Here is a 27,657-nt window from a genome sequence, read left to right as displayed (position 1 = left end):
TAGAAATAAAGAACCACAGAACCAGTTTACACGTTCTTTACTTGAAAAGGGAACAGAGCTACTGTTTTCCTGTTGTCCTCCTCATAGTCTCATTAGTCAGCCAACCTCTCTCCCTATTTCTGCCCCCTCCTCTCTCAGCATTGTGTCCATACTGCCCCGCCACCCCCCTCTACCCCACACGCTATTCAACCCCATTGATCATGCATGCAGAAATTTAACACACCCCTTAGTTCCTGCCCAAATAGGCCCTGTCCCATTTTTGGAGATTCCTCTGCTGAGGACAGAAGCTGTGTAGCCTACGCTGGGTGTCTCCAACAACGTCCAACAACTCACCCAGTATGAACCTCATGGACACTTCACACACAGGGTTCATCATCCAGAGCACAAACACATAAACCGTTTCATAACCAGTCAACAGACATGGCAATAGGAATGTAAGAAAGTTTGCCGTTTCGCATATTGAGCGATATTCTCGTTCTTAATATAATCTGGAATTAGTTTAACAGCTTGTCATGAGTGCACCCCCTAATGGAACAAGCTGCATGTGTAAAGGGGAGTTGAAGAACCAGAGGCTTGTTTGATAATACAGTAGTTATGGTTAGTCAATTTGAAGTTTTAATGCAGATTAGACTTCCCAGAGTTCCCTCAATAGTCTTTCAGAGGCATGTGAATCAACAACATTGTTTACCTTTATCACTCTAGGCATTGGTGCTAATGTATTACCATTGCTTGAATTATTAGAATGGCTGTTCTGAGAAGCAACATTGTGATCGGCCTCCAAACGGTTAACGAGTCACATGTTGAGTCGGTGTTGGAGAGGAGATTAGGTGGAGCTGGCTTTGGGACTAATTAAATACTTAAGACCCAGCAGTGAATGAGCAAGCACACTGCCCAAAACCACTTCCTATATGAAACACAACCCTCATCAGGGGTTATGGGGGTGAGGGGGGGTGGGGGGTGGATCCTGCCAAAGTGAGGGACTGTCTTACTGATGCTAGTGTTAGGAGTAGGCGAACCAAGGCCTGGAGACACTGACACAGAATTTAAAACTATGTGGACACTGATATGATGGTCTGTCTTTCAAAGAACAAAGAACATCAGTTAGGCCTAAAATTTTCATTTTCTCAATCCATTATGTATTTATTTTGACAAAAAAGAGCACATTTTCATGATAGCCTATACTGTAATTGTACAATGGTATGTTTTGGGAGATTGATTAAAAGTGGAGAGCAGATTTATAAAGGCAAGCTACTGTATATTTAGTAATGCAGTGGTCAGAAAGCTAACAAACAACTACTATATATGACCTACTGTGAAACAAAATAGAATTCTAAGCTTGCAGGCTGTACAGGATTGGAAACCATATGGATTAGTGTGAGCGCCATTTGGTGTTAATGTTCATCAAACCTAGTAATTTGTTTTGTTGACTATGTCTTGTAAAGTTTTGCAGCAACTTGTGTCACCTTAGTGAGTTGGGTGAACTCAAGCACATGTATTAGGCCTGTGGGCCAGTTCATTCAATCCTGTTATCCAACTGAATGAAGAGATGCTAGCACATTCAATTTAGGATTGTTTAATTGTAAACTATTGTAAATCATTTGTCAAACTAATAAAAAATGACTCTCTTTTCAAGACACCTGTTGAAAGACAATCCCAGTTAAACCTAGTGAGGGGGAGCACCCACAGTGGGGTTTGAACCAGAAACCCTGAAGTTATAGGGAGAGTGCACTACCTCCTGTGCATTTTCATCTATCAAGGAGTGGGCACACAAGTTTAACAAATCCAATGCTTACAGATTGAAGCCCACTTACAAAAGGACATTTGAAACTCTTGAAATATCCCATCACTGACACCATTGTAGAGATTGAGGGGAAACAGCCATCATGGTCCAGTGGTCATGCAATAACTGGGCAAGCTCCATCTCTCCTGTGGCATGAAGGCCCAGACCTCTTGGCAGAAGTGTAACGTGTGCTACTATGACTTCTACTTCTATTTTCAAATATTAATATGGCCAAGCTTAACACCTTAAACAGGCATGATATTTGGTGCCCAGACCACAACAGACCACAAGGCACTTCAGAGGGTAGTGCGTACATCACTGGGGCTAAGCTGCCCGCCATTCAGGACCTCTACACCAGGCGATGTCAGAGGATGGACCTAAAAATTGTCAAAGACCCCAGCCACCCCAGTCATAGACTGTTCTCTCTACTACCGCATGGCAAGCGGTACCAGAGTGCCAAGTCTAGGACAAAAAGGCTTCTCAACAGTTTTTACCCCCAAGCCATAAGACTCCTGAACAGGTAATCATGTGGTTATCCAGACTATCTCCTTGTGTCCCACCACCCAACCCCTCTTTTACGCTGCTGCTACTCTCTGTTTATCTTATATGCATAGTCACTTTAAACATACATCCATGTACATACTACCTCAATTGGCCCGACCAACCAGTGCTCCCGCACATTGGCTAACCGGGCTATCTGCATTGTGTCCCACCACCCAGCAACCCCTCTTTTACGCTGCTGCTACTCTCTGTTTATCATATATGCATAGTCACTTTAACCATATCTACATGCACATACTACCTCAATAAGCCTGACTAACCATGTCTGTATACAGCCTTGCTACTCTTATTTTCAAATGTATTTTTACTGTTGTTTTATTTCTTTACTTACCTACACACACACACACACACACACCTTTTATTTCGCACTATTGGTTAGAGCCTGCAAGTAAGCATTTCACTGTAAGGTCTACTACACCTGTTGAATTCGACGCACGTGACAAATAAACTTTGATTTGATTTGAACAAAAATTATAATTCCAATTATTTCATACAATATTATCATTTATCCAAATTAGAATACCTTTATTGATATATCTATTTGTATCTTTTACACATTTTAAGAAATTGTTGTATTTATAAGCATGCGTAAAATAAGCGTGCGTAATTTCGAAATAATGTATAGGATAGAGCCGTGCACCGCTGACGCGGATGAGGGGAACTAGCCCGCACAGGGAGAGGAGGAGTCTACCAGCTCTCCTTGAGCCCGATATACTCCTCCCTTCTCTCTGCAACAGCCCGTTCCCCCCTTAAAACCCTTGGCCAAACCCCTGCCCCATCACTCCACTCTGCCTGTTTTTCCATACGGTACAGTCTGAACACACGGGCACGGAATGGAGATGGAAAGGAGCCAGAGCAGCCTGTCATCCACGGACTCCCCTCACGATCCATGGTAAACTTACCTTCCCCGTCGGCTCTACCTAGTGCTGAGATCGGATACACCTTCAAGACAAGCCCATGAGTTGAAAGAAACTTCCTATTGGAGTATTGCGATGAAGGAGAGCATGCTCGCACTTTTTGTGTTGTTGGTAGCAGTGCTCATCTTCTGAGAGACCGCTCATTCATAGTATTTTTGTGGACAGAGAAAATATATTTTGGTTTTAATAACGGTGTTATAACTTATAATAACTTATATAACGGGTCGACATTTCTAAATAATTTAACTGTCCTCGTTACCTAACATCAAAGCTTACATGTTACATTTACACTTGCATGTGTTCTTTTTTTTTTAGCAAAATGTTCATAGGCGGTCTCAGCTGGCAGACGACACAAGGTAAGCTTATTATCGCCTCAAAACTTTATCAAACTTTAAGCCGTTTATTATCTTATACAATTCTCAGTCATGAAGCTGTTTAAAATACAAAGTGAGAGTTGGAAATAAGAATCTGTAAAAATCATTGTTTTGATTCAAGATTTCTAAAAGTGATGAATGAGTTGTGCTACTTGTAGGCTACTACTCTCGCTTGCCGTCTATATAAATCAAATCTGTGGTCCAATGATGAAATCAAAGCGCAACACAGATCAGAAGCCTACAGGGGGATACAATAAAGAATGCCAAGTTGAAAATAAACCAATTCTAAAGTAATTAGAAAAAACTACAACTGGCCTTAGGCTATAAATCCGTGAAAAATGTGTGGCATTTTGGAAAAGGAGTTTACAAAAGTTCTGATCGATAAACCTTGGCAACAGGTTCAAGACAATAATTCCAATAAGTCTTGAACAATAATTCTTCAAGACTGTTCAAGACAATAATTGCACACTTATAACGTAGTAAGAGAGCTTTTCTAGCATCTCTTGGGGGATGACTTTTGTCCAGATTCTGTCATTGGATCATAATTGACTCTTTATGCGGTAAGTAGGTTGATGCAACTTTAAGGGAGCATGTTCTGTATAGGCTGTCATTGTCAACTTTAAACATCCCTTATTTTACGTTCTCATTTCTGAACACTGGACAGTAGCATTGTTGATGTCTGAAGACAATCACAGACTGCGACCATCAGAAAGTTTAACAATGGTGGCTACAATTCTGCCGTAGTAGGCTATATGTCACACACCACCTGCTGTGGGCTTATGCTACGGACATACATTTTTTTTGGCGCACAATTTCTTACTATTCTTTATTTCAGAGGGATTGAAAGAGTACTTTTGCAAGTATGGCGAGGTGAAAGAGTGCATGGTGATGCGGGATCCAGTTACTAAGCGCTCGAGGTGAGGGAGGCGTCGGCGGTGCAGCGCCCTATTAGAAAAGCCCGCTCGGTCACAACACAACAGTTCAACTGCTAGTAATGATATAGGTCTAGTTCATTCACATTCAGATTAATATCTGTGTCGATTCTTTGTGTTTAATGATTGTATATTCTGATCTTTTTTTGAAGGGGTTTTGGATTTGTCACTTTTGTTGACCAGGCCGGTGTGGATTCAGTTTCGGCAGTAACCAGGCATGAGTTGGATTCAAAAACAGTGAGTTATTAAATCACTAACAGTGTTCATGTAGACGAGCATACTCTTATAGTCTTATCACTTCCATTTCACCCAATACTACAAGACATGTTTCCACTCTCAAGAACTAACTGAAACATTATTGCAAATGGCTGTAGCAGTTTGGTCACTTTGAATAGTCTTTTAGACATACACTACTTGTTCTACTTTTTAAAAGTTCTTGCATCATCTCTAGGAAATAAGTTGAATATAAATAAAAAATGAAGTAAATATAGATAGGCCTACACTATTGCCTTTATATGGCACTATTAAAGAAGTTGCCATTACTAACTTTAATTTAAATTGGACTAATAAAGGAGGCTACTAGTAAAATACTTTGGAATGCTGTTCCCATTGTGATTTGCAAGTGTTCTTCACACGTGAAGTGTAATGGGATCTAAAATGTACATGTTGAACCATGGAGGAAAGCTCAGGAATAGACTGGGCTACAGAATGTGCTCTCTCTCCCCTCACCCTCCCACAGTGAAACAGTCAAGAAAGTGTTACTCAGTGTCAATTTCCATGGTAACTGGGGGACCCAGACAGGGTTGTGCTCAATAGCACAGTCTCTGCTTCATAGCAAACTCATCATCAAACATTCCGCATGCTGTTTTGTGTTTCACTTTGCAAATATGTCTTATGTGAACCAATTATGAATGAATTTGTGCCTCTGCACCCTGAAACCAGTAAGCTGCAGATGTTGATGTAGTTGGGGCAAGATAGTGATTTTCCTAACATCATATAGGTGCTATTCCATAGGGAGTGTCAGAACAACCACTACCATATGGAATGGCATTATGATCACTTGTGGGAAAACTAAAAGACATTTCAGAACCTCATTAGCCAAATCAAAGATTGCCCCATTGTTTCAGACATGACCTGTTTCTACTTGTACATGTGCGTGAGGGAATGCGTGTAACTTGTGTTTGTAAACTCTGTTGTGTGTGTGTGTGTCTTTGTCAGTAATGAATGTGGGCTGGTCTGGGAACAATGCTGCCTGTTGGTCGCCATAGGGACGGCTGAGTTCCCCCTTACAGGGTGGGAGTGGTGGCGGCTGTGGGTAGATCAGTGATGGCTGTGGGTAGATCAGTGATGGCTGTGGGTAGATCAGTGATGGCTGTGGGTAGATCAGTGATGGCTGGGGGCAGATCAGTGATGGCTGTGGGTAGATCAGTGATGGCTGTGGGTAGATCAGTGATGGCTGGGGGTAGATCAGTGATGGCTGGGGGTAGATCAGTGATGGCTGGGGTAGATCAGTGATGGCTGTGGGTAGATCAGTGATGGCTGGGGGTAGATCAGTGATGGCTGGGGGTAGATCAGTGATGGCTGGGGGTAGATCAGTGATGGCTGTGGGTAGATCAGTGATGGCTGGGGGTAGATCAGTGATGGCTGGGGGTAGATCAGTGATGGCTGGGGGTAGATCAGTGATGGCTGGGGGTAGATCAGTGATGGCTGGGGGTAGATCAGTGATGGCTGTGGGTAGATCAGTGATGGCTGGGGGTAGATCAGTGATGGCTGGGGGTAGATCAGTGTATTGAAGTGTGTTGAGGCTCTTTCTCCCATTTTGTGTTTGGAGCGGGACACCATCTCAACATATCTACAGATACACACAAGGAAGATTTGTAGACACTTAAGAGGACACCACTCAGGAAGGAATGAAGGATTAAAAGGGGTCATAGTTAGGGTGGAGCACTTCATGGGATGGGAACGGGACAGTTTCAAAGTGGCACAGTAGTTTTGCACAAGCATTCTGTACAGAAGTATGGAAAGTGGTTTGTGTATAAACAATATACCAAAGTCTGACCAAATCAAAAGTTACTGCAGCAGTCTGATTTGGCATGATGATAACTTAGAATGGGGGTTTTAATGGTTAGTCGCCATGGCTTTTTTGTCTCCATGATACTTCCCTCCAAAGAAAATGGACACAAAACCAACATATTTGAAAATGAGAATTTCTTCAATACCAAACTAGCCAACAGTTTAAGCTCATAGCAAAACCCTAGAGCAATAATAGGTTAGATCAATGTGATGTCAGCTGGAGGGAGCTTGGCTGAGTGTGGTTGGTAACTGGGTGGGACTGTGCTCTGCATGGATGGTGCTCTGTGGCATCTTTAGAGTGTGTGTTTCTGGCAAGGAGAAGGCTCAGTGACCAGCGGCAGGGGTGGGATGGTGAGTAGAGTAGGCTTTAGTTTAGAGAGAATACCCTGCCCCCTCTCCTCTCTCTCAGCCACAGGCCGGTTATCCTGTTAGAGAGTTCTCCAGTGGCAACAGAAAGAATGTGCCATGCTCTGACAGACTGAACTGCTCCAGGACAAGAATGGAGAGAGGTTTACTCAGACGGGAGAGTAGAGGGCAACTATTCTCAGAGTTGGAGAGGAATTAATGGACTTTTATTTGTAGCTGCTAGCACACTGTCTGCTAGTGACTTGAGTAGCCCATCTACCAATCTATGCAGAATTATTATATTATGTTGTTGTAAGATTATACTAGCTCCCCATGGTGTCTACAACTAAATGTTCTTGGGTCCTAGTTGACACAAGTTGACGGAGCGGGATAGGCTGGTTGGCTGCTATGGGATTTTGATAGAGATGGCCCTATCTGAGTGACATTGGACGTTAAAGGTTTAGAATAGTGTTTGTGGGAAAATTAGTTTTACAAGATATTATGTCATCCTACATTTCTCCAGCATAGCTTTAGCACAATGATACTTCAATAGGCAGATATACAGTATATTGATGATAAAAACAGGAGTTACATTTCAAGTGCTTCAAGTTACAGAGTGTTCAAGACCCCTGCAGCTTGTAGAACATATTCTGTCTAAACATGGAGAACTGTGTCTGTCGGACCCAGTCCTGAATATGGACATTGGTGCAGTACCTCACCTGCTATGCACCCACAAGGCAGGTGCTCAGTCCTAAGACAAGGAACATATTCACCTGTCCTCAAAATCGTCCAGGTTAGATCAAAGCAGTTTGAGACATCCTAAAATCAATAATTCTATTGATTATAGAATACGATGTTTCAGTTCACCCTAATGTGAAGAGACTTACAAGCTGACCCAGAAGGAAGAAGATGAGGAGGAGGAAGGGAGGGAAGGTGGCAGGAGGGATCACCCCATCTGTGATTAGTATGGATCTACAAAGCAGCTAATAGGATTGAAGGAAAAATGCTTGGGTTGTACTTCTGAGTCACATATATTTGACTTGACAGTGTGTTTGACCCCTGAGTTTGTGTGTGTTGCTAACTAAGGCTGGGTCGTGCACCTCACCAACTGTTGCCTATGGTTGGACAGTAACTGATCAAAGGGATTGTTCTGATTTGATAAACCCCCTTGCCTTGTTCTTAGACTCAGCTCTGTGGACGATGGGGGTGAGCCTGGGTTACGGCCTGGCCTGTCTCTCCAACACCAACGCCTCTGCCACGTTTAGCATCCTGGAACTGTTACCATCTAATAAATATGTGATCATTAGATTTTTTTATTCAATTTGCATGATTATGTCTGTTATTTTGTCATAAATATAGAAGAAAGGGGGCATTTCATTTTTTCTAAAAATCAATTGTTTATTCGGGACATTAATTTTGTTTAAAAAAAAATACTTTTCTTAAAAAGTTACCTCACCTGTCTAATGTCCATATTTCCCCCCATGGATGTGTGTTGGTTGCTCTATGTTGATTTTGTCTGTTTGTTTGTTTTTGAATGTGCACAGGAGTGTTGGACATCAGGAGGGTTGGTGACCGGAGGTGACTATCAGAGTAGTCTAGAGACCATAGAACTAAACAGTAGACTCTGCATCCGATACTTCGTCCAGTCTAGCCTAGCCTTCTCACACTGCTCTATAGAACCTGCCGTGATGTCTACACTACACATGTAGACTAAACACTGTACTTTACTCTGGTATACACATGTGGTTTACCATAGAGGCTCTAGCTGTTTACTGTAGTTCTTGCTCGTCCCCGTCATGGTTACGGACTAATATAGTGCTCTTAGCACTGTACTGTCTTACTGTCTCGTAGCATAACAACAGTACAGCGTGGAGTAGTCTAGTCATTCTTTAGTTCTGTTAGATCAGTATAGACTAATACTATAGCTAGAGGTCTCCAATTGCTGTACTATAGTCTCTATAGTTGCATCTGTTTGGCATGGTGTAGTTACTCTTTATCCAATCTGAGTAAATTACTATATTGTAAATGTATGAATTCAAATGGGTTTGGCTTTTGTGTTACTGACAGTTTATGTAGTTTCATTGTTATTATATTTATTTAGTATTATTATTATCATCATCATAAAATGTCCAATATTTCAGTCTCTGCACTGTAAGTGATAGCTTAGCTCTCACGTATACTGATGCTTTTAGAGCAGAGGTCAACACAGTGGAAGAACTGAGTGATGAAAACACAGTTGATTTTTAAATAGCGCACAAGATCATCATATTGTCTTAGTGGGAGAGGGAGGCAAAAACAAACAAACACAAACAAAATGAGGCTGATGTGCTGTCAGTGTGTGAGGTTGATGGCTCTCTCCTCTGTTTGCATCCGCCCATTCTCCCTCCTTGTCTTCCTCTTGTTCTGTGCTGTTTCTCCCTTTCTTTAGCTCACTGTGTCTGTCTCTTTCTCTGTCCTTTTTTTGCGGAGGTGAGATGTGTTTGTGATTGTAGTGCCTGTGTGAGATTCCAGGAGATCACATGTCACATGTTGGTGACGAGAGGAGGAGAGGGCTTTGGAGGGCAGGCGGGCCAGAGAGGAGAGGCACCTCTGTGCCTCTGTCACTCCAACATTCCCACACATTCTACCTGCACAAGCACACCAATAGACCAGCACTTCTGAGGTTGGATGCGTGTTCAGTACATCTGAGACCAGCTCTGGCCAGTGCACGGTGTAGGCCAATTGGGTTATTGTTAGAATGAAGTTAAAATGAGAATTAGTTCCAAATCTACCAGCAGATTCTTTTAATTCAAAACATTTTATTTGTCACATGCTTCGGAAACAACAGGTGTAGACTAACAGTGAAATGGTTACTCGTGGGTCCTTTTCCAACAATGCTGAAAAGAGAACATTTCTTCAAAGAGAAAGCACATTTTATACTCAACATTTGTTTCACCTTCTATGCCCCACCTTGTGGAAACAATTACCCCTCTATCTATCCTCTACTTGTCTTATTCCTCTAGGTCTCATAATGACCTATGTACTGGTGTAGCATTATAACCCAAACACCCATGCTAAGGAACCCTTACAGGATGAGGCAAGGAGCAGCATCAAAGAGACCATAACCATGGACTTGGTTCACACAGATCCACCTGATTGCATGGGCTAGTTGATCTGTAGTGAGCTGTGTGTGTAAACAGGCCTTTCTCCTCTTAACTCCCTCCTCTAGATTGATCCGAAAGTTGCGTTCCCGCGTAGAGCCCAGCCCAAGGTGAGTGAGCCAGTCTAGTCATTATTTGTCAGGGCTTAATCAGTCCAGTGTGAATGACATTGCTGGGAGGGAGCAGGTTAGCCTGTGCTTGCTGTGTTTAGCTCTTCACATTCTATCTGGGCTAATGCCCTGTAATGAGATGAACATGACTGCTCCTGTGACATCACTGTGCTCCGTACACTCTTATGTGATCAAGTGGCTTTTGTTAACACCTTATACAGCACAATAATGTACATGGTATATTCTCAAGAGCCTAAAGTGTAAACGGCAAGTTCACCGGCATTAATGCTGATTGTGGTAGCAGAAGTCATTTTCTACATAAGTAGTGCAATAGTATGTTAATAATGTACTGTACTGTTGGTCAGGATGGCATAAAGATCAACATAAAGTCTATGACCATTTTGTGGTTATACATGGACAGAGCTATTTCATCTGATTCCTTTATTTGTCATGCAAAGCGATCTTTTAGGAGCTTTAGGGGAGATTGGAAACATGCCTGCTGGTGGTTTTGCCATTGACACCTGAATTATTTTAGAATTTAGACGAAACACATGAGAGATGATAACACAAACATATGATGGACAATACCAGGCTACCCAACGACAGCCACCATTAATGGTTGATCTTAACCCTTGGTTTTATCACAGTTACTCATTCATGAATTCATTCTCCATCCATTAATAAACTGACCCATTTCTCCTTGCAGCTAGTGACTCGGACCAAGAAGATTTTTGTTGGAGGTCTGTCCGTGAACACGACCATCGAGGATGTTAAGGCGTATTTCGACCAGTTCGGAAAGGTAAGCAGCATGTGAGCTAGTATTGCTATTGAATGTGACTTTTTAAAATGTTTTATTTAGCTAGCTAGGTAGTTAACGTTAACTAGCGCTAGTCGGTTGTACCGGCACCAACACTTCGGTATTTCTCCTCCTATAGCTTGGCCTCAAGCTTCTTTTTAAATGGTGTGCCAACATGTAATTATTTTTTATCGTTATAAGCTGTGATACATATACAGTGCATTCGGAAAGTATTCAGATCCCTTGACTTTTTCCACATTTTGTTACATTACAGTTTTATTCTAAAATTGATTAAATTGTTGTTTTTTACCTCCTCATCAATCTACACACAATACCCCAAAATGACAAAGCAAAAATTGTTTTTTTAAAATAAAACAAAAAATATGAAATATTACATTTACATAAGTATTCAGACCCTTTACTCAGTACTTTGTTGAAGCACGTTTAGCAACGATTACAGATTTGAGTCTTCTTGGATATGACGCTACAAGCTTGGCACACCGGTATTAGGGGAGTTTCTCCCATTCTTCTCTGCAGATCCTCTCAAGCTCTGTCAGGTTGGATTGGGAGCGTCGCTGCACAGCTATTTTCAGGTCTTTCCAGAGATGTCCGATCAGGTTCAGGTTGGTATTCAGTCCAAAGAGTTCAATCTTGGCTTCATCAGATCAGAGAATCTTGTTTCTCATGGTCAGAGTCCTTTAGGTGCCTTTTGGCAAACTCCAAGCGGGCTTTCATGAGCCTATTACTGAGGATTGGCTTCCTTCTGGGCACTCTACCATAAAGGCCTGATTGGTAGAGTGCTGCAGAGATGGTTGTCCTTCTGGAAGGTTCTCCCATTGCCACAGAGGAACTCTGGAGTTCTGTCAGAGTGACCATCAGGTTCTTCGTCACCTCCCTGACCAAGGCCCTTCTCCCCAGATTGCTCAGTTCGGCCAGACGGCCAGCTCTAGGAAGAGTCTTGATGGTTCTAAACTTCTTCCATTTAAGAATGATGGAGGCCACTGTGTTCTTGGGGACCTTCAATGCTGCAGAAATGTTTGGGTACCCTTCCCCAGATCTGTGCCTTGACACAATCCTGTCTCGGGGCTAAACAGACAATTCCTTCGACCTCATGGCTTGGTTTTTGCTCTGACTTGCACTGTCAACTGTAGGACCTTATATAGACAGGTGTGTGCCTTTCCAAATCATGTCCAATGAATTGAATTTACCACAGGTGGACTCCAATCAAGTTGTAGAAACATCTCAAGGATGATCAATGGAAACAGGATGCACCTGAGCTCAAATTTGAGTCTCATAGCAAAGGGTCTGAATATTTATGTAAATAAGGTATTTCTGTTTTTTATTTTTAATACAAATTCATAAAACCTGTTTTGGCGTTGTCATTATGGGGTATTGTGTATAGATTAATGAGTAAATAAATATTTATTCCATGTTTAGAATAAGGCTGTAACATAACACAATATGGAAAAAGTGAAGTGGTCTGAATAGTTTCCAAATGCCCTGTAGAATTGCGATACATATTGTATCTGCACCTGAGGACTGTGACAATTTTATAGCGTGATGTCCCTGGCAATTCCCAGCCCTAGTACAGTCATGTCAGTCATTCTATACCTTAAAGAGCTATTTATAACTTGTCAGAAAAGTCCAGATCAACTAGCCCATGTCAGCTCATGTTTTTTAGCTAGGTTTTTTTAGCCTAAAGATTTGGTTGTAATGTTTGAGTCACTTAAATATCACATGAATACACATTAGACATGGCAAAATGTATAGAATTGTAAGAAAATGTACTTTAAAACTGCACAATATCTCTGCACCCATGACAAAAATGTGTAGAATTGCAGGAAAAAAGCTTTAAACCTGCAAAATGTTCTCTCTGCCGACAACAGTTTGTGTTATGAATAGTGCCTATAGAAATAGATGTGGCGGGTGCACATGCAGGGGTGGTGTGGGATGTTCCCAATGCTGGAATGGGGGCCTGAGTGAAAAAGTTTGGGAACCCCTGTCCTAGTAAACGTCTCTGAATCTCATAGCCATTAAAACCAGTAGATAGTAATAGTGCTGACGTCATTCACGTATTCCTATGGAAAACTCCTGATGGCGCATGAAGCCGGTAATATTTGAATTTGAAGGGCGCCTTATTGCTGAATGGGGCTGAATGGCACCAAAAAATCTTTACATGTCATTGTGAAAGTGGCCGTAGCTAGCAAAGGATCATGGTCGATGTAGTCATTTTCATCCTGCCTGAGAAGGTGAACCGGCAGCCTTCTCGTAGCCTGCCGACCCGTGATTGGTCTGTGTCAGCAAGTGGTCCTGTGTGACGACAAATGTAGTAGTCGGACTGGATCACTATTTAATTAAATATATTGATTTGTAGCGAACTTTTAAATAATTCACCTTGGGGATTTATGCCGATCGTAATTTACATAGGCTTTCCTGTCCGGCTTTTGGCACGGCTAGGTTGCTACACAGTAGCCGACCAACAGAGCTCCAGACCGGACACTGGAGGGCTGGTGGATCTGTTTCTTAGACTGTGTTGTTGAGGGGAGGAGGGAGTGGAGATGAGTGTGATGTTGTATCCTCCTCCATGGCAGTGTTTTCCTCAACACGTCTCACATCTTTGTTGTTTAGATGAAACTGATTGCTGAGGAAAGTGTAAAAATGAAGTGGAATAGAAGAGTTGCCTTGGAAGGAAGGAGAGTTACTTGTGGGAGGGGTGGAGGAGAAGAGGGATAGAGAGAGTAGAACCAGAGTGGACAGGCTTAGGGAGGTATGGAGCACTAGGCTAAGTTAGGGAAAATAGGGAGAAAAAAGTTTTGGAGTGAGTGTGTGTGGCAATGGTGGGGAGGGATTATCAGAATCTGAATTAATCTGATGTAACAGCTGCTTCTACCCCAACCCCCTCCTGGCCCATTACCGTGGTGACCCGGCTTGCCCATTGTCCCCAAGTAATTCAGCGGGCAAGGGGTTTTGTGTTGAGGGTGGGGGGGTGTGTCAACCCAGGAGTTGTGTAACAATAACACTCGTTGACCAACGGTCAAAACAGACCCAAACCAACATACTTTTCACTTCCAGTCTGTCATCAGTTCATAGATAATTATTTGAATATCCGTAGTGTACTGTTTTTACTCTTCCCACCATAGTTTCTAAGGGTCTTGAAATGTAGACTGGAGAGAATAAATGAAGAGAGAGAGAGAGAGAGAGAGAGAGAGAGAGAGAGAGAGGAACTAGGCCAAAGAGGTGGGACTATTAGGTATTTGAACAAAGCTAGGCAAATATTTTGTTAGTTTGTACAGGAGTTTAGTATTTATAAGGAGGAGCACTTTTACTCCTCTGTTGAATCTTCAAAATATTCTTACTTTTTGTTGACACTGTACTTATTTTAAACAGGCAAAACCTAAAATAGTGGCCGCAGGTAACCTACAGAAGTAGGTACGGTGCAATTCAATAGGAAATCAGATAACCCAATGAGCCTGGATGCTAACTAGATTAGCTTTCAACCCCAGTAATAGGCTGAGGCAAAGCTCATTTATGTAGTTTAGTCAGCCACTAGCCAGTCTAGTCTAGTCAGTCAGGGCAGAGTTTGATTATGTAATATTACATTCAAAGTCTTGATAGTTTAAATGGTACTTCCTGTATCTATCATATACAATACTGCATGTGACACATGAAATGCTTCACTCCCAATCATAAAACAGCATGAATGGAATGAGAGAGATGGATGGATTGAGAAATGTAGGCTCCAGCCATCCATGGAAGTTCCTGATTATACTGCCTCACTGGACCTTTTGTATTCTGTCCTGCTCTGGACAAGGGGGTGGAGAGAGAGATGGGGAGAGAATGACAGGGAGGATGAGCGGTGGAAGAGGGTAATATTGTCCAGTGCGCCATTAAAAGGTCCCGTGTTTTAAATATCTAGATTTAAAGGACAGTTATTGATTTTGTTAAGTGGGGACATTATTGCTGTTTTAACTTTTAATTGCACTGGGTGCTTGTGGTTCATCTCTGTTGATGACTCTATAGCACATGTGAATAACATATCTTACGTGTCAGTTCTGCCTTTTTGCGAGTTTTAGATTTCAGCATATAATTCAGCTTCTAATTCAGTACAGTTTGGTGGTGTAAACCGTGGAGTGACGTTGTCTGTGGTGTTTCATTGCTGTGTCATGGGGCTTGGCCTAGAAAGAGGCAGTCCTGGTTAGGGAGACAGGAGGGGTGATAGGGAAATGTCAGAGTGGAAGGAGTCAGTGATTTGAGAGGGCTAAGACCAACAGGTCTTCTTTCACACTGGCTGGAGGCACTCCTCCCTCACCCTTGACCTTTCTGCGTGCAAGCTGCCCAATGATATCCCCAATCACGAACACACACACACACTCACTGACACTAACACAATGTACCAGTTCTGGGTGGAACCGTATAGGCCTGTCAATGGTTCTGGCAAAAAGTTAGGTGGAACCATGTACACCCTGTCAATGGCTTTATTACAAACTGAAACACATTTTATGTGGAAAACTCAGATTCATTTAGGAGTTTATTTGAATTTTGGAGTTTATTTGAATTATAATAGGTGTGTGATATTTCATGCTTTTTTTAATTCGATTTTGTATTGAAAGGTGTTAGTCTGTGTTCAGTTGAAGGATATACCTGGGCCTCTTCACTTTGAAGGGGGGACAGAGAGGGAGAGAGAAAGGGCACAAGGAGAGGAGGAGTTATGGCTGGCTCTGCCAACAGACAAAGACTCCACACCTCTTTGTTCTCTTGCTCACATTCTTTGTCTCTCTCTGTTCTCCTCCCTCCCTATTTTGTCCCATACTTTCAGTCTCCACCTTTATCTCACGACACTGTATCTTCTCTCTCACTCTCTCTTCCTCTCACTCTCTCACACACACTCATCTCTACCTCACTATGGTCTATACCCGTATTCTCTCCCCAATCCCTCTTCTTGTCATCAATTCTATACTTGCCCACATTTTTACTTTACTTATTGTACCCCCTTACCACTCTCTCTGTTTCTCTCTCTCACCCTCTGTCTCTCTCTCTCTCACACATTCTCTCTCTCTCTTCACAAATAGTGCTTGTTGCCCGATAAAGCTCTTTAGGAGAACTTCTTGCACAATTGCCATGGGAAGGGCAAACTTTCGAAAGTAGGGGGAACAAGGATGGATTATGTCTTCTTTTTCAAAGAGATTGCGACAATGCAGTTCAGAGGCAGGAAATCTAACGGTGAAGGGTTTCTAATTCTGGCCTGAATGAAGCCTTTCCTAGCGACCATCTTGTGCCCATGCACCACAAATGTCCCCTCAAGATTTTTTCAGGTTTTTTTTCTTATTATCCTTCCCTCTCCTCCTTTGTAACCCCCCTCCTCCTCATTCTGCCCTTTCTATCCATCTGTTGCTGAGCCTCCCTGCAGAACTTGAGAAGGGATGAGGTCAGACAATATGGTGCGAGCGTGCGTTGTTTGAGGTGATGTGTGTACAACTGTGTGTTTTTCTCGTCTAGGTTGATGATGCCATGCTCATGTTTGACAAGACCACCAACAGACACAGAGGTGAGACTCCATCTCTGTATCCTCAATTTTTTTTAAACATTTTGGTAATTTAGCAGACACTTTTATAGTTATTGCATTCATCTTAAGGTAGCTACGTTAGACAACCACGTATCACAATCGGAGTAAGTTAAACTTTTCTCCAGAAAGCAACTATCAGCAAAGTCAATGCTAGTAGGGAAAAAAACACTATAGGCTGAGCAGGAAGAACTGAGCATGAGGAGAGGAACGAGGCTAGGCTAATTAGTCCGTTAATCGGGATCAGGTTAAAGCCTCCTTAAGCTCCTCCTCCCCACCCTGGGCCTGATCGATTATGACAGCCCACCAGCTTTACTGGGCTGAGGGAGGAGGGGAGGCTCGCTGGCCTAGCCAGGAGGGATAGGAAGGAGGAGGGGAGGCTCGCTGGCCTAGCCAGGAGGGATGGGAAGGAGGAGGGGATGAGCCAGGAACAGCACCCCAGAGGGGGGAGGGTGCCAACATTCTAAGCAGTTATTACAGGACCTAATACAGGAGGGGGTTAGCAGCAGTGCATTAGCCCCACACTCTAACCCCCTAGAGACAGTAGAAGGGATTTACCCAAACTTGGGTCTGAGATGTTCAGTAATGGGAACAAGAGCTTTAATCCATTGTGTCGTGCACAATGCTTCACGAGTTGAACCTCCTCACATACATGATTTGTATTTTGTCTACTCCAGGATTTGGCTTTGTCACGTTTGAGAATGAGGACGTGGTAGATAAAGTGTGTGAGATCCACTTCCATGAGATAAATAACAAAATGGTGAGCTAAGAAGGGCGTAAATCAATCCTTCGTAATTCAATACACAATGTAATTGTGAGAGGTACAGTTGTTGACTGTTTTTTCCCCCTCTTGTGTTTCTGACAGGTGGAGTGTAAGAAGGCTCAGCCCAAGGAAGTGATGTCACCCATGGGCTCGGCCAGGGGGCGCTCTCGGGTGATGCCCTATGGCATGGACGCTTTCATGCTGGGTATCGGCATGCTGGGTAAGCTCATAGTGATGATGAGGACGACAGTAATGCCAACGATAATGATGTGGCCCCTTATATCTTGTTACTCCATATCGTCAAATGATTTTGAAACACTGTAAAGAATCTTCTCGTAATATCATATTTTACATCATGTGGAGATCATTTACCACAGAAAGTACAACCGCTAGGGGACAGATGTCATACTCTTTATAGGATCATCTCCCCATAATAAGATCATTTCATACTTGAGCCTGCCAACTGAAAAGTCTATTAAAACATGTACTACCAAATGAGTTTAACGTTGTACCCTGGAATTTATGCAATCTATGGTCTTAGGGTAAAGTAGTGCTTGTATGTGTGTAATATTGCTATTTATTAAATCCCAAATGATACATTGGTTTCCTTACCCTGTAAGCAGTCAATGGACAAGGTATGACAGCAATCCATGCTTTGGCTTAGTTTCCCTGGCACTGTTTCCAAATGCTAATGTTTTAGCATTTGTGGCAAAAATCCCATTGAAGTTATGGTACCGATATTAGCAATTTTCACCAATGCATGGATTGCTGTTATACCTTATCCTTAGACTGCTTACAGGGTAAGGAAATCATTATGTCATTTTGCCATTTGGGGTTATATGACACCACCATCATCTACTGTTCAGTCTGAGAACTGCAATATTCACAATGACATTGGCAGGACAAGGGGAATTATAGTCAAGGGTACAGTTGTTAAGTTAGATCAACTGTGGGCTGAGCATACATACACAAATATCCTATTGGCTGATCTAGACTAGAGAATGTCATTGACTGCATTGTTTCTATGAACCTGTTGTTACATTGACAGTATCCTCTTTCACAGGCAGGGGGCAGCACTGTTTCACTCAAACACAGACCCATGACTGTCCTTTCACCATAGGTTACCCAGGGTTCCAGGCAGCTACATATGCTAGTCGAAGTTACACTGGCATCACCCCTGGATATACCTATCAATTCCCTGGTAAGAAGCTACTCCTCCACCTATTCATACTCCCTTGAGTCAATCATGGCCATTTTACCCGTTCCCTGGACCATCACTGATCCGTAGAGGAGTCCAATCATTTGACAATGGTTGTGTAATTCTTAGGATTTATTCATTTGCAGTTGGTGTGTGTTTAGACTTGTCATACTGTATATAGCTCCCACAAAATACAGACAAACTCTTTAACCAATACACACACATGCCTCCATGGAAGCTCATAAAGCACTCTGTGTGTGTCATTGGCTGCTTGTAAATATCAGGGAGTGGAATTACATATGCTTTGCATGCTTTGTGTGTGATTGTATGTGTTAGTAAGAGAGAGAGAGAGAGAGTGGGTGTGTTTGTGAGGGCCAGTATATTCTTAATCCATCCTAATGTATTAGGCTTGTATGACCAGTTAGGCGAATGAATTCTTCGGCTACGTCAATCTGCCACTTCCCATTCCCTCTCTTCTTTCATTTCTTCCTCTTACTCCATCTCTCCAGCTCAGTGTTGTGTTCCCCTGTTGTCACCCTAGTTGTGTGTTCCCTGCAGGTGTGTGTGTGTGTGTGTGTGTGTGTGTGTGTGTGTGTGTGTGTGTGTGTGTGTGTGTGTGTGTGTGTGTGTGTGTGTCTGTGTGTGTCTGTGTGTGTCTGTGTGTGTGTGTACAGATAAGTGTGTCCCTTGCCTCACTGGTGGTGTGTTTCAACAGCACTCTGATGTTTTTGTTCTAGAATTCCATTTAGAGAGGACCCCCCTTCTGACATCATCCCACCCCCCTGAGCTCACAGGTCAGTCCCTCCTCTGGCCTTTACAAGCAGCTTGCTGTCAGTCTGCTACACACCCCTTTACTGTGCTGCAAACTAGTTATTACACAGTGACACCAGTAATTACGCAGTAATTACACACTACAGAGTCGTGGGCTTGCACTCATCAGTGTTTTTGTTAATATACACTACCGTTCAAAAGTTTGGGGTCACTTAGAAATGTCCTTGTTTTTGAAAGAAAAGCAAAAAAAAATGTGTCAATAAAATAACATCAAATTCATCAGAATAGAGATTCAATTAATGACTGTTGTAGCTGGAAACAGCAGATTTCTTTATGGAATATCTACATAGGTCCATTATCAGCAACCATCACTCCTATGTTCCAATGGCAAGTTGTGTTAGCTAATTTTTATTTATTTTTTTACCTTTATTTAACCAGGCAAGTCAGTTAAGAACAAATTCTTATTTTCAATGATGGCCTGACAAGGTCTGTCGTTCTGGCCTGTTCAGGGGCAGAACGACAGACCTTGTCAGCCCCCGGGTTTGAACTTGCAACCTTCCGGTTACTAGTCCAACGCTCTAACCACTAGGCTACCCTGCCGCCCCTAATCCAAGTTTATCATTTTAAAAGGCTAATTGATCATTAGAAAACCCTTTTGCAATTATGTTAGCACAGCTGAAAACTGTTGTTCTGATTAAAGAAGCAATAAAACTGGCCTTCTTAAGACTAGTTGAGTATCTGGAGTATCAGCATTTGTGGGTTCGATTACAGGCTCAAAATGGCCAGAAACAAACAGATGCCTCACAAGTCCTTAACTGGCAGCTTCATTAAATAGTACCCGCAAAATACCAGTCTCAACGTCAACAGTTAAGAGGCGATGCTGGCCTTCTAGGCAGAGTTCCTCTGTCCAGTGTCTGTGTTCTTTTGCCCATCTTAATCTTTTATTTTTATTGGCCAGTCTGAGATATGTTTTTTTCTTTACAACTCTGCCTAGAAGGCCAGCATCCCGGAGTCGCCTCTTCAATATTGACGTTGAGACTGGTGTTTTGCGGGTACTATTTAATGAAGCTGCCAGTTGAAGACTTGTGAGGCATCTGTTGCTCAAACTAGACACTCTAATGTACTTGTCCTCTTGCTCAGTTGTGCACCGAGACCTCCCACTCCTCTTTCTATTCTGGTTAGAGACAGTTTGCGCTGTTCTGTGAAGGGAGTAGTACACACCGTTTGTCACGGATCCCTCTGGAACGTTCATTGTGCACACCTGGCCCCTATTCCCACTGATTGTATTTGTATATATGTGCCCTTTGTTCACCATGGTGCTGTCAGTTATTGTTACAATGTCCGTTGGTGCGTGCAAGTACCTGTGCTGTGTGTTTTGGACTTTCATGCCCTTGTGGATTGCGCAAATGATTACGCGTCTGGTCCCATGGGTTAATCATTGTGCGCGTGTGTTATTTAGTCGAGGTATTCCTCACTCTTTTGTTTGGGTTTCAACCCTGCGTTTTGTATATGTGTTTGTTTGATCTTCGTCCCCATGCCTTTACACGACACGCTGTAATTTGGACTGAATAAAAAAAACTATTACGCATTCCTGCGCCTGTCTCCCGAATCTCTATGCCGACGTGACAGAATAATTGACCAATGAGGGAGACAGCGGGAATGGCCTGTCCGACAACGCTGCGACTGGTCCGTCTGGAGCCGCCGCAACTTCAGCAGCTGCAACTGGGTCACCTGACGTCGCCACAACGGGTCTGTCCGACGATGCAACTTCAGCAGCTACAACTGGCCCATCCGACGCCGCCACAACCGGACCGTCCAACGCCACTACTACTGGTCCGTCTGACGCCACCGCAACTTTGGCAACTGGCCCGTCCGACGACGACGCTACTTCAGCAGCTGCATCCGGTCCTGTTCGACCCGCACTGCGTTCCTGTGATCGTCCTCGAGGCCGGTGTCGTTGCGCTGCTTGTGCAGCGCGTCTGGGGGGTACTGTCACGGATCCCTCCGGAACTTTCATCACGCACACCTGTCCCCTATTCCCACTGATTAGTATTTGTATATGCAGTTGAAGTCAGAAGTTTACATACACTTAGGTTGGAGTCATTAAAACTCGTTTTTCAACCACTCCACAAATTTCTTGTTGATAGTTTTGGCAAGTTGGTAAGGACATCTACTTTATGCATGACACAAGTCATTTTTACAACAATTGTTTACAGACAGATTATTTAACTTATAATGCACTGTATCACAATTCCAGTGGGTCAGAAGTTTACATACACCAAGGTGACTGTGCTTTTAAACAGCTTGGAAAATTCCAGAAAATGATGTCATGGCTTTAGAAGCTTCTGATAGGCTAATTGACATAATTTGAGTCAATTGGAGGTGGACCTGTGGATAAATTTCAAGGCCTACCTTCAAACTCAGTGCCTCTTTGCTTGACATAATGGGAAAATCATGGGGCAATCATTGGGTTTCAACTCTGTTTTTGTGTACGTGTTTGTTTGGTCTTCGTCCCCGTGTCTTCGTCCCCTTAATCGGCACGCAGATCTTCAGTTTCTTGGCCATTTCTCTCATGGAATTGTCTTAATTTCTCAGAACAAGAATAAACTGATGAGTTTCAGAAGAAAGTTCTTTGTTTCTGGCCATTTTGAGCCTGTAATCGAAACTCACAAATGCTGATGCAGATTTGGCATGGATCCTCAGATCCTCAAAGTTCTACAGCTGTGCCATCGAGAGCATCCTGACTGGTTGCATCACTGCCTGGTATGGCAACTGCTGGCCTCCGACTGCAAGGCACTACAGAGGCTAGTGCGAACAGCCCAGTACATTACTGGGGCCAAGCTTCCTGCCATCCAGGACCTCTATACCAGGCTGTGTCAGAGGAAAGCCCTAACAATTGTCAAAGACTCCAGCCACCCTAGTCATAGACTGTTCTCTCTGCTACCACACTGCAAGTGGTACCGGAGCGCCAAGTCTAGGTCCAAGAGGCTTCTTAACAGCTTCTACCCCCAAGCCATAAGACTCTTGAACATCTAGTCAAATGGCCACCCAGACTATTCGCATTGCCCCTCCCCTCTCCACACCAATGCCACTCTCTGTTGTCATCTATGCATAGTTACTTTAATTAACTCTACCTACATGTACATAGTACCTCAACTAATAAGGTGCCCCCGCACATTGACTCTGTACTGGCACCCCCTGTATATATTGTTATTTTTACTGCTGCTTTTTAATTACTTGTTACTTTTATCTCTTATTCTTATCTGTAATTTTTGAAACTGCACTGTCGGTTAGGGACTCGTAAGTAAGCATTTCACTGTAAGGTTTACACCTGATGTATTCGGCGCATGTGTCTAATAAAATTAGATTTTGATTTGATTTGATGCTCCAGATACTCAACTAGTCTGAAGAAGGCCAGTTTTATTGCTTCTTTAATCAGAACAACCGTTTTCAGCTGTGCTAACATAATTGCAAAAGGGTTTTCTAATGATCAATTAGCCTTTTAAAATGATAAACTTGGATTAGCTAACACAACTTGCGATTGGAACACAGGAGTGATGATTGCTGATAATGGGCCTCTGTACACCTGTGTAGATATTCCATAAAAAAAATCTGCCGTTTCCAGCTACAATAGTCATTTACAACATTAACAAAGTCTACACTGTATTTCTGATCAATTTGATGTTATTTTAATTGACAAAAATGAGCTTTTCTTTCAAAACAAGGACATTTCTAAGTGACCCCAAACTTTTGAACGGTAGTGTAGAATCTGCATCACTATGTAGCTCCATATGTTAGAGTTTTGACATGATGTCGATGATAATGGTAAAAGTAATTTTCTGACTGACTTGTCTAGAGAGGTCATGTATGTTTTTGTAGACTGAGCTGGATGTGTAACCTGTTGTACCTCCTCTTCCCTGTCAGCCATTCCTCTGTCGGCATACGGACCAATGGCAGCAGCGGCAGCAGCAGTAGCTAGAGGTATGTCGGTGCTGTTTAAGATGAGGGACGACGATTTTTCTTCTATTACAGCATATTGGATGACTGTCATTCATATTCCATTCACCCAGTTCAATGTAACAGTGATAGGTTTAGGCCACTACGTGATACTCAGATTCTCCCTATACCCATCATGAGGTTGCTACAACATAGCCTACGAATAAACATTTACAATGTAGGTGCACAGGTCAAGAGACAAATTTGAGTAATCAAGGTGACAGACAGTGACACGTTCAATACTGTCTCGCACATCAAGCTCAGGGGTGGGCAACTGGCGGCATGCAGACCAATTAAAAACTATAACTTACTGTTGAGAGTTAGAATAATAGAATACACAAGGTGCAATTTTTTCACTCAATTAGATCATGTCAACTAAAATGTTTTTGATTGGTAAGTTAGTCTAGGGGCCAGCTATCTAAACTTTTAGTAAGCATGGTCGATTACTGACCGGTATGGGGCCCTTTGATCATCAGTTATCATATTAAAAATGGTACACATTTGCCTCCACCCCCTGGCAAAATGTGTAGAATTGCAGCAAACTTGCTTTAAAATGGCAACATTTTCTCTAAGTCCCATAGCAAAATGTGCAGAATTGAACGAAATTAACTTTAAAACTTTTTGTCCCCCTCTTCGCTGTCACGAAGGGGGCCGCTAAAATGTTCTAGATTCATTCTCTGATCATTTGATTGAGTGGATTACACGTCAGTTCATGCTGCGAGAGCTCTGATAGGTTGGAGGACGTCCTCCGGAAATTACTGTGTAAGTCTATGGAAGTGGGTGAGAACCATGCGATTTTGTATTGAAGTCAATGTACCAAGAGGAGGACGGAAGCTAGCTGTCTTCCGGCTACACCATGGTGCTACCCTACAGAGGGCTGTTGATTCTACTGTAGACCTACTTTGTAAAACAGTGTGCTTTAATTAATTATTTGGTGATGTGAATATATTTAGTACAGTTTAATCAAAAAAGGAATCCTTTTTTTAATGTTTCACAATTTTTCTGAAATTCACTGAGGATGGTCCTCCCCTTCCTCCTCTGAGGAACCTCCACTGGTATGAGGGGTTGAAAGACTGAAAACCTCTGTCATCTGTATCTCTGCCAGGGTATGACTGAATGGAGAAATTGTCTGGTTGTTGTACAGTATTTCTTCTGTGACTGTCCACTTATTTGCATCTGTATTTGATATATTAGGCTCCACCCCCTCTCGTTCAGGAGGGTTCCTGGGAACCAGCAGCCCTGGGCCAATGGCAGACTTGTATGCAGCAGCCAATCAGGAGTCTGCTGTCAGCAGCTACCTCAGCGCTGCAAGCCCCTCCCCAAGCACTGGGTTTGGCCATAGTCTGGGGGTAAGACACAGCCCTTATCACGTAGGTATTTTAGACCCTATTCATTTTTGGTAATGCAAACTATCTGTTCAGTTTGTCATAGGAAGAATATCTATGCCTCATAGCAGTGCTTCTAAGATGTTGATCTTGGCATGTGTTTATAGATTGAGTGCAATATCAAGTCAAATCAAAAAATTATTGTTTGAAATAGATGAAAAAAACAATTTCATAATTTTTAGAATAAGGCTGTAACGTAACAAAATGTGGAAAAGGTCAAGGGGTCTGAATACTTTCTGACTGCACTGTAAATACATATCCGGTGTATAAACAGTGTAACTAAAATACAATGTACAGTAGTAGAAATATTAGAATGAGCTATGTCAAGAATACACTTTATAAATGCACAGTACAAAACCCCATAGTTATGACTGTATGAGCAACTGTTTGTCATTGTGTGACTGATTTTTTTTTTTTTTAAAGGTCAAATGAACAAGTAATGTTGCTCTCGTGTAATGAGATTCTATCTATACTGTCTATTTTGACAGACTTGTCTGGCAGATTTGGTGAGGGTTGTATTATTGTATTGTTGAGTGTGATATTGGTGTTGTTGGTGGTTGTGTTGTGATGACTGCGCACGCCCTCTAATCACTCCTGTGTGTCTGACTGCTCCCTATAGGGCCCTCTGATTGCTACGGCTTTCACTAACGGCTATCACTGAGAGAGTGAGTCTGCTACTACACCCACCCACAGCATCACATACTCAGAAGTGTCATGTTCCATTCAAATGAATCACTCTAACTTTCTGTACATTTATTGTAACAAATGTATAGATATGTTGTCTAATAGAAACATGAAAATAAAATAAACATTGTCTCCATTCCTCCGCAGGTCTGTGATCTGAGAGATGGAAGGAGTTGAAACTGCTTTGAGCTGATCCGACTCTCTATGGTTACTCCTCTCTGGCTGTGTGACCCTGCAGTTTGGACCCTGACCCTTGACCCCTGATGTCCCCGCCCCTCCTCCCGCTGAGGATCTCTCTTCTTCAGACTTCCTGTGTTCTGTCTTAACATCACCTCCTGTCTAACATGTTACTGTAGTTAGCAGAAAGGAACAACAACCTTTAAAATGTTTCTGCTTGTATTAGAAAGACATACAGATAATTATAGCAACTGTTTTCTTTTGTTTTATTTCGCTTAAATGTTTTGTGAAAATTGTAATGTAATCTCATATGTCTTGATTCTTTGTTTAGTTTTTGGGATTTTTTTTGTCAGAAGGTGTTTTATTGAGAGGCGGAGAGGGAAAGAGTGATCTCCAGGTACGAAATATGTGAAGGACTGGAACAATAATTTCTATTGAATAAGTGTATATTTGTCTTTTAGTTCATACTAAATTTTAACAGAAAATGTCTGATTAATGAATTAAATTTTTAAAAACGTATTACAATGTTGAAAATGTTTATCTTGGTAGGTTTTGAACAAGCATTTGTTATACTAATAATGATCAAAGTAACAAAATTGATAGTCTTGAGTCTATTTCCAGTCAGATTGAACTGTGTGATGTCTGTTTTTGTAAAATATTGTAAATATAACTGTATTTTGGATTCTGCAAAAAATTGAAGGGTGTTGGGAGGGCAGGGGAAATGGTACGATGGTATTTGTTTTCAGCAGATGGTTTTATAGTTTCATTGGAAACCCAGACTGGAAATCCAGACTGCTCCATATCATAGTATAATAGATACGGGAGGTCAGTCATCATCACAGGTATTGTCAGACACAAACTGTGTTTTTGTCAAGTCAGTTTTATCATTCTCTTTCCACTGGACAACATTCATGACACTAACATGAAGTTATGATATAGTTTTATGGGAGGGTTTATTACTGATGTATTTGTTTGATTCATAATATTTAGTTGTCTTGGTTGTGAGCCTGACCCTGTCAGAGTGAAAGGGTTTTCTCCTATACTGTGAATTCACCCAGGAATCCCTTTTATCAGCACTGGGAGAGAGAAAGCTTGAGATGTTACATTAACGTGGGAGACGCAGGTGTTGGAATACTCCTTTAATATGATAAAAACTAGCTGTTTCTATCCTCATTACTTGGTACTGTTTTATTTTATTGTTTTAGAATGATCTTTTTTTTAATATGTAATGGTTGTAAAGGAAAATGAAGGACAAGGATGCAGAAACAGTCGTAAAACAGTTTCACAATGGTACGATTTTACGACTCAATTCTTCTGCAGATCGTGTTGATGTGTGTGAGTGCGCGTTTGTGTGTGTGTGTGCATTGTATGGCTATATGTGGTCACACTTATTGGCATCATGTGTGAAATGTATTGTCAGGGAATGGATACATATGTGGTATTATGTGAACGTATTACTGCTATTTTGGTTTGTTACTGAACTTCCTTGTCTCTTTCGGTGTGTGGAAGGGATTTGTTCATTTCTAAATGAGGTGGTCCTGAGGCTCCTCCATGATGAGATTGTATGTGTTTCTCAACCCCTCCACACTGACAGAGACACTACATATCTACTGGGCGACACAGACTGTAGCCATGAAACTCAAAAGAAGCAATATACTTTTTTAAGAGAACTCAAAATCGTTTTGTTCAGAAATTTTACGTTGTTGCACTGGGAGGTCAAAATAAAGTGTTTTAATGTTATGGTTAGTTTAAGAAAAAGAGGCACTGTCAATTTCTATCACCAAGTTGTAGATTTGGATATTTTTCTAAGCCTGCTGGTTGCCATGGTGTTGCAGCCTTTGGATTCTGTGTTTACTCTGAAAGGTAATGTTCTTGTCAACACTGTAACCCTCTTTCAGTTATTTTTCTTCCTGTTTTCTTTTTTTCGTCGGAAAAAAAACTTTTTAAAATTCCTAATAAATTATTTTAAAACATTCCATTCATTCTTTGCGTTGTAACTGTCTTTCCAAACATTGTTTTGATGAAAAGGTTTAGAAACAGTATGAGAGGAGGAAGGGAGGGGGTAGTAATGGTGTAACGGTTTTCTTGAGTTGAA

The 27,657-nt window shown here is 42.1% G+C and overlaps 1 protein-coding gene across 12 annotated transcripts; it reads left to right on the top strand.

The window, feature by feature from the left end:
• The first annotated feature begins 3,073 nt into the window (after nt 1-3,073).
• On the top strand, nt 3,074-27,540 carry LOC112248388 (RNA-binding protein Musashi homolog 1). Of its 12 annotated transcripts, none has more exons than XM_024417359.2 (15): nt 3,074-3,233; nt 3,574-3,614; nt 4,468-4,549; nt 4,717-4,801; nt 10,191-10,232; nt 10,939-11,031; nt 16,525-16,573; nt 17,266-17,348; nt 17,454-17,571; nt 18,472-18,552; nt 19,287-19,343; nt 23,245-23,301; nt 24,532-24,665; nt 25,321-25,366; nt 25,533-27,540. In XM_024417359.2, the coding sequence occupies exons 1-14, from the start codon at nt 3,175-3,177 to the stop codon at nt 25,360-25,362; spliced, it is 1,023 nt and encodes a 340-aa protein (XP_024273127.1). In that variant the 5' UTR covers nt 3,074-3,174; the 3' UTR covers nt 25,363-25,366; nt 25,533-27,540. The 12 variants fall into 12 exon arrangements, with proteins under 12 accessions (XP_024273127.1, XP_024273125.1, XP_024273123.1 ...); XM_024417357.2 differs by having other exon boundaries at nt 24,511-24,665; XM_024417355.2 differs by having other exon boundaries at nt 24,511-24,686.
• The last annotated feature ends 117 nt before the right edge of the window (nt 27,541-27,657 follow it).

This window comes from Oncorhynchus tshawytscha, linkage group LG04 (genome assembly GCF_018296145.1).
Source record: "Oncorhynchus tshawytscha isolate Ot180627B linkage group LG04, Otsh_v2.0, whole genome shotgun sequence".
Classification (NCBI taxonomy): domain Eukaryota; kingdom Metazoa; phylum Chordata; class Actinopteri; order Salmoniformes; family Salmonidae; genus Oncorhynchus; species Oncorhynchus tshawytscha.
The sequence above is the reverse complement of the archived record's forward strand: the minus strand, read 5'-3'. Positions and strand labels throughout refer to the sequence as shown.